The sequence below is a fragment of the Tupaia chinensis genome, unplaced genomic scaffold (assembly GCF_000334495.1).
Source record: "Tupaia chinensis unplaced genomic scaffold, TupChi_1.0 Scaffold000355_1, whole genome shotgun sequence".
In the NCBI taxonomy this organism is placed as follows: domain Eukaryota; kingdom Metazoa; phylum Chordata; class Mammalia; order Scandentia; family Tupaiidae; genus Tupaia; species Tupaia belangeri.
This window is the reverse complement of record NW_006159850.1, coordinates 12949035-12954936: the sequence shown is the minus strand read 5'-3', so window position 1 is coordinate 12954936 and position 5902 is coordinate 12949035. Positions and strand designations below refer to the sequence as shown.

The 5902-nt window shown below is 59.2% G+C and overlaps 1 protein-coding gene across 1 annotated transcript in view; it reads left to right on the top strand.

The window, feature by feature from the left end:
• Nucleotides 1-3556: 3556 nt before the first annotated feature.
• CTRB1 (chymotrypsinogen B1) overlaps nt 3557-5902 on the top strand; it is a 3943-nt gene continuing 1597 nt past the window's right edge. The window contains exons 1-4 of the mRNA XM_027773452.1: nt 3557-3663; nt 5016-5119; nt 5221-5300; nt 5376-5895. Of these exons, the coding sequence (XP_027629253.1) occupies nt 3612-3663; nt 5016-5119; nt 5221-5300; nt 5376-5895 (756 nt within the window). The 5' untranslated portion in view covers nt 3557-3611. The remainder of the gene's footprint in view (nt 3664-5015; nt 5120-5220; nt 5301-5375; nt 5896-5902) is intronic.

Sequence of the window (5902 nt, the reverse complement as noted above, 5' to 3'; positions counted from 1 at the left end):
AGGCGGCAAAATGCCCAGCAGGTGGCATGGTGGTGACATCACTGGACTCCCACGTAGTCAACCGCGGTTCTAGTCCCGACCCAGTGGCTTAAAACTCACACTGGGCGCATGTGCGTGCATGCCCAAGATCCTGAGAGGAGAATAAAGGAGAAGGAATTGTGGTGTGGCTAAAAAAATATTTTTGGGGAGAGATTTTTGGCTATAGGGAGTGTGCGCTTACCAGAAAGAGAGAGCCAGCGAGACAGAAAGCAAGAAATCACTCCCCAGGGGAGGTTGACCACGCCGCAATCCCTTCTCCTCCATTCTCCTCTCGGGATCTTGGGCATGCTTGCACACGCGCCTGGTGTGAGTTTAAGCCACCAGGTCTGGGACTCAAACCTTGGTCGACTACATGAGAGTCCAACCACATAGCCATTATGCCAACTGCTGGTTCTGCAAAAATCTCCCTTTAAAAAATTATTTAAATTTTATTTATTATTATTTAATTTGACCAGAGAGAGTGAGTGAGAAGGAGGGAAAGTGAGAAAGCAAGCTGCCAGGTCCAGGACTTGAACTGTAGTCAGCCATGTGGGAGTCCAGCGCCTTAACCACCAAGCCACTTGCTGGCTCTGCCTAGTGTGTTTTTAAAGCCATTGGGTCCAGGACCCCAAATGTGTAGTTGGCCATCTGGGACCAGCGCCTTAGCCTCCATGGCACATTTTTACTGTGGTAAAACATGGATAAAACTGGCCGTCTTCGGGGGTTCGCAGTGTGCAGTGCTGGCCTGTACAGCAGTGAGCATCCTTCTCTGACTCCTCTCATCTTGCCAAAGGAAACTGCTCCTCCCGATTTCAGGGGCCGCCTCCTCCCGGTGGCCCTCCTGCCTGCTTCTTCAGCTCAGCAACATCGCACTGTAGGGTCCCTCCTGCTTCTGCAAGCATCGGTAGCTTCCCCCCTTTTTCCCCGAGTAGCTAATAGCCGAAAGCTACAAAGCATCTCCCTGTCTCTGGTTTCCAGCGGCTGGACGAAGCTGTCGCAACATTCCAGGACGCGGCGCTTCAAATCGGGGCACGTCACGGTGCAGGGCAAGTCTACCTCCATTTTTAAAATAAAGAGGTGGCCCAGGAGGCTGGAGTGCGTGGGGATCCCAGCACATCCGACCTCGCCCTCTCTGAAGGGGCTGCAGCGGGGCCTCCCCCATAGCTCTGGGTGCCTCTTCTCTCTGTCCCTGAGCAGCACGGGCTCTCGGGTCCCCCCCCCCCCCCTGCCCAGCTGCCTAGCCCCACCTGGCACCTAACTCTCCACTTTTCCTTGTTGCCTGGGATCTGCCGGGGGTGAGAGAAGCCTGGCAGGCTGCCCCCTCCCAGCAGCTGCACGGGCTCCCACGCACCTTAGCAGCCTGCACCGGAGTGGCGCGGAGGGCTGGGGCCAGCTGTCGGCTCCCATGGCCACAGTCTTAGTCACGGTCAAGGTCACAGTCAACTCAGCTGCCAGCGCCTGGCCATCAAGCCCTCTCCTCCATCTGTCCAGGTCGGCTGTGGGCACCCAGAGGCCACCACCATGGCTGGAGAGGCAGGCAGTGCCCTGTTCCCAACAGCACCCTCTGCAGCTGCCCCGACCATGGCCCCTGGCCCCCCTCACGCCTCTCGGCCACTGCGGCTTCCTTGACCTTCTGCCGCCCCCTCTGCCTGGGCACTGTTTCCTCCCAGATTGTTTGACTACTGGGCGACTCTTAGGTTGTTGACTTAAATATTCACGCTGAACAGGGCCTTCTGGCATCGGCGTCGGTGGTGACAAAAGCCTCTTATGGTGACATACAGTTTTTTTAGAGAGAGATTTTTGCTATAGGGCATGTGCTCTCACTAGAGAGACAGAGACAGAAAGTGAAAAATCACCCCCCAGGGGGGATGGCCACGCCACAATCCTTTCTCCTCCATTCTCCTCTCGGGATCTTGGGCACGCACACACGCCGGGCCTGAGTTCTGTCGCCAGGTCAAGGACTCGCACCACGGGTGACTACATGTGAGTCCAGCGACGTAACCATTGTGCCATCTGCTGGTCCCAGTTTGCTTATTTTAAAAATGGACTCCTTTCCCTAAACTCTCCCACCCCCTGCTGCATGCACACTTGCCAAGGGTGGGAGTCGTGCTTCTCTGTGCTCTGGCCCATTCCGGGGGGGTGGGGGGCAGGACGGACTGAGCAGGCTGATGGCTCCACGGAGAGTGGCTTCATGCAGATCCGGTCTTGTCCAGTTTGGTGTCCTCTTTCCCACCTAAAACTGCCCGGTCGTTAAATAATTGAGAGTGAGCATACCAGGCAATTATTCCAAGAAACAGAAATACAGAGGCTGCTCAGAAGGTGGCTGGATCCCACATGGCCGACTGCAGGTTCGAGTCCTAGACTCTGGCTTGAGAAACTTGCAGGGCACATGTGAACACATGGCCAAAATCCTGAAAAGAGAATGGAGGAGAAGGGATTGCGGCGTGGCCATCCCCCCGAGCCCCCGCTCTCTCTGGCGAGCCCATGTGCCCTCTTGCCAAATTTTAAAAAAGCAAAGGAGAGAAAGTGAAGGACCGGCCAGCATGGCCGGCGTGGCCACCCGTGAGGACCCACGCGGAGAGCACCGGGGCCGGGTCCATCTTCTTCGTCTATGGGATTCATACTGCTGGGCCGTCAGGAAAGTCATGGTGTATTTTTCTATGCAAAAATGCGTCGTGATTTATTTTCCCAATGACCCAATACAAACATCCCCATTTATACACATAGAAATGGGAACAGAGAGAGCAAGTGACTTAGCCAAGGCTGCACAGCTGCCAGAGACTGAACCCTGTGCTGGGAACAGACCACTACAGTCATTGATGCCACAGAAATTTGAAGCAGCCACGAGGGCCCGTCCTGTGTGTTCAGGGACTTACCCTAGGTCTGGCAGCCTCAACCCCAATTTCTCCCTCACCAGCTTCCCTACCACTGGGAAAGGGCCTCACCACTCACCTGTCACCCAAACCGGGGATCAGGTCTCCTTGCACCCCTATACCTCAAGGCCCAGCCTCCATCATTTCTCATGGGGTGACAGGGCCCCTCACTGACCCACAGGCTACCTTCCCTCAGAACGCCACACGCTCAGCCCCGGGGCCTGAACGTACTGGCGCCTGAGCACAGGGCCCTGGTTCAGTGTGGAGAGACAGCAGGAAGTGACCGTCCACGAGGTCACCGAGGAGGGCCCTCACTGAGCTTTTGGGGATCCTGAGACCAGGCGAAGCAGCCTCTGTCCACGCCATGGCACATAGTCCTGGTACACATTCTTGCCCTCCTTGACCAGGGACTTCTGGACAGCAAACACTTAGCACATCCCTGTCCCAGGCCCTCCAGCCACAGGAGATGAGCTGGGGTCAACCCGGGCTCCTGGACTCAAGCCCGGAGGAGGAAGGCCATGGGTCAGGGCTGCCCTGCCCAGCCCGCCTGGCCCGTGGGCCACAGCTGCTGCCGTCCCAGGCTCCCAGCTCTGGAGCACCCTGCCCACTTGGCGGGCCCCCAGGGAAAGATTATCGCCCCAGGTCTCCAGATAACAGCCTGTGGCGCGGGGATATAACGGAGCCCCTGGACCAGTGTCTAACCTCCGCGACCACAGCGCCATGGCCTTCCTCTGGCTCCTCTCCTGCTGCGCCCTCCTGGGCACTGCCCTCAGTGAGTGTCCGGCCGTGGGCTGCCTCCCACCCCTCAACCCCAGGCCAGCAGGGGCTGCAGGGTCCCTGCTCCCAGAGAAGCCGCGCAGGTCCTGTGAGCTAAGTGCTCCCCCTGCACCTCCTCCCCTCTTCCCTTGCAAGGCTCCAGTCTCAGATGAGGCCTTGGAGCTGCAGCCTCAGGCCCTCCCTACACCTGGCAGGTCTGAGGCTTCCCGAGGAGGAGGGGGATGTTTCTGGGCTGCTCCGAGGCTTTGAACGCTGTGCTGGGGACAGGAAGGACAAATTTAGGGACAGAAAACTATCCTGATAGCCGGTGGCTCGGACACAGGCTCAGAGGCAAGTGTGTAGGCTGGCAGCTGGGGTTCAGCCCCTGTGAACCCTAACCTATGTGGATCTCGCACTTTACTCTTTTGTTTTCACCATAGGGCGCGTGCGCTCGCAGGAGAGAGACAGAGAAAGAGAGGGAAAGTGAGAAGGCACCCCATATGGGGCGCGGCCATGCTGCAACCCCTTCTCATTCTCCTTGGATTCGGGGCACACACGAACATGCGCCTGCTGTGTATCTCATGCTGCCAGGTCCAGGATTCAAATGGCACAGCCACGTGAGATCCAGAACCTTGACCACCAGGCCACAGGCCAACCTGATCTCTGCCCTTTTTTTATTAAGAGAGATTTTTGCTATAGGGTGCATGAGCTTGCCAGAGAGAGAAACAAAGTGAGAAATCACCCCTCAGGGGGATGGCCACGCCGCAATCCTTTCTCCTCCACTCTCCTCTCAGGAGAGTGCACGCATGCACATGGGCCCAGCGTGACTCTCAAGCTGGGTCCAGGACTTGAACCACGGTTGACAACATGGTAGTCCAGTGGCGTAATGATTATGCCATCTGCTGATCGTGTGCCCTTTTAAACTCATGTTGGTAGAGCACTGTTTGCCAGGGACACTGGAGGATCTTTGCTGTCCTGTGTCCTCACGCTGGCTCTAAGTCAGTGACCGCTGCTCTGTCCTGGAGATGTGAAACTGAAACTCAGAGAGGTGTGCTAGGCAGTGAGGGGGCCCGGGTTCCGAGCAGTCTGGCCTTCCGTGACCTCGCCCTCAGGCTGGCTGTCCTGAGCTGAGGTGGGGCTGGGGCGGTCCCTCTGTACCCCAGGGCCCAGTGTGTGGACTGATTTGCTCCTAGGGACCGAGGGCAGGGGTTGGAGAGTGACGGTTGATAGTCCGAGAGGGTGGGGAGCCCACTGGGTCCAGAGGATGAAAGAGGGCTGAGAGGAGGTGGCACCAGTGGGACCTGAGTGGGTGGGGACTAGAGTTAACCTCGCCCTACTCTCCCCACCCGCCCCTCTCACCGCCCCCAGGCTGCGGCGTCCCCGCCATCCAGCCCGTGCTGAGCGGCCTGTCCAGGATCGTCAATGGTGAGGACGCCATCCCCGGCTCCTGGCCCTGGCAGGTGTCCCTGCAGGTGAGGAGGGGCGTCTGAGCCCAAGCGGACACCCTGGGGGCTGCCCAGCCTTGGGGTGCGCCCAGGTGGGAGTGACTGACCCTCCCCATCTTCCTCCCCAGGACAAGACCGGCTTCCACTTCTGCGGGGGCTCCCTCATCAGCGAGGACTGGGTGGTCACCGCCGCCCACTGCGGGGTCAAGTGAGGGCCGGCAGCCTGGGGGCAGGTGGCTGGGGCGGGGTGACGCCTTCTCGTCCTCACCCTCCTGCTCTCTAGGACAACTGACGTGGTGGTGGCCGGGGAGTTCGACCAGGGCTGCGGGGCGTGGGGAGACACTACGACGCCCCCACCCCGCCCCCTGCTGGAGAAGGGCAGCCCTGCAGAGCTCAGGATCCTTATTGTGGGCGCCCAAGGACTGGTTCTCCTGGGGGGCCGCAGGGAAAAGCCTGTCCCAGGATCCTCCCAGGCCTCAGCTCCGTATCTGGGTCACCTGCAGGTTTTCAAGAACCCCAAGTTCAACATTTTCACGGTGCGCAACGACATCACCCTGCTGAAGCTGGCCACGCCCGCCCAGTTCTCGCAGACCGTGTCCCCCGTGTGCCTGCCCAGCGCCCAGGACGACTTCCCCGCGGGCTCGCTGTGCGCCACCACGGGCTGGGGCAAGACCAAGTACAACGGTGTGTGCCGGGCGGGCTGCGCGGCGGCCGTGACCGGCGGGTTTTGGTCTGAATCAGCCAAGGCGGAGACCTCCACGCCCTTGGTTCGGAATCCTCCGAGCAAACTGGGGACGCGAGTGGCCAGCA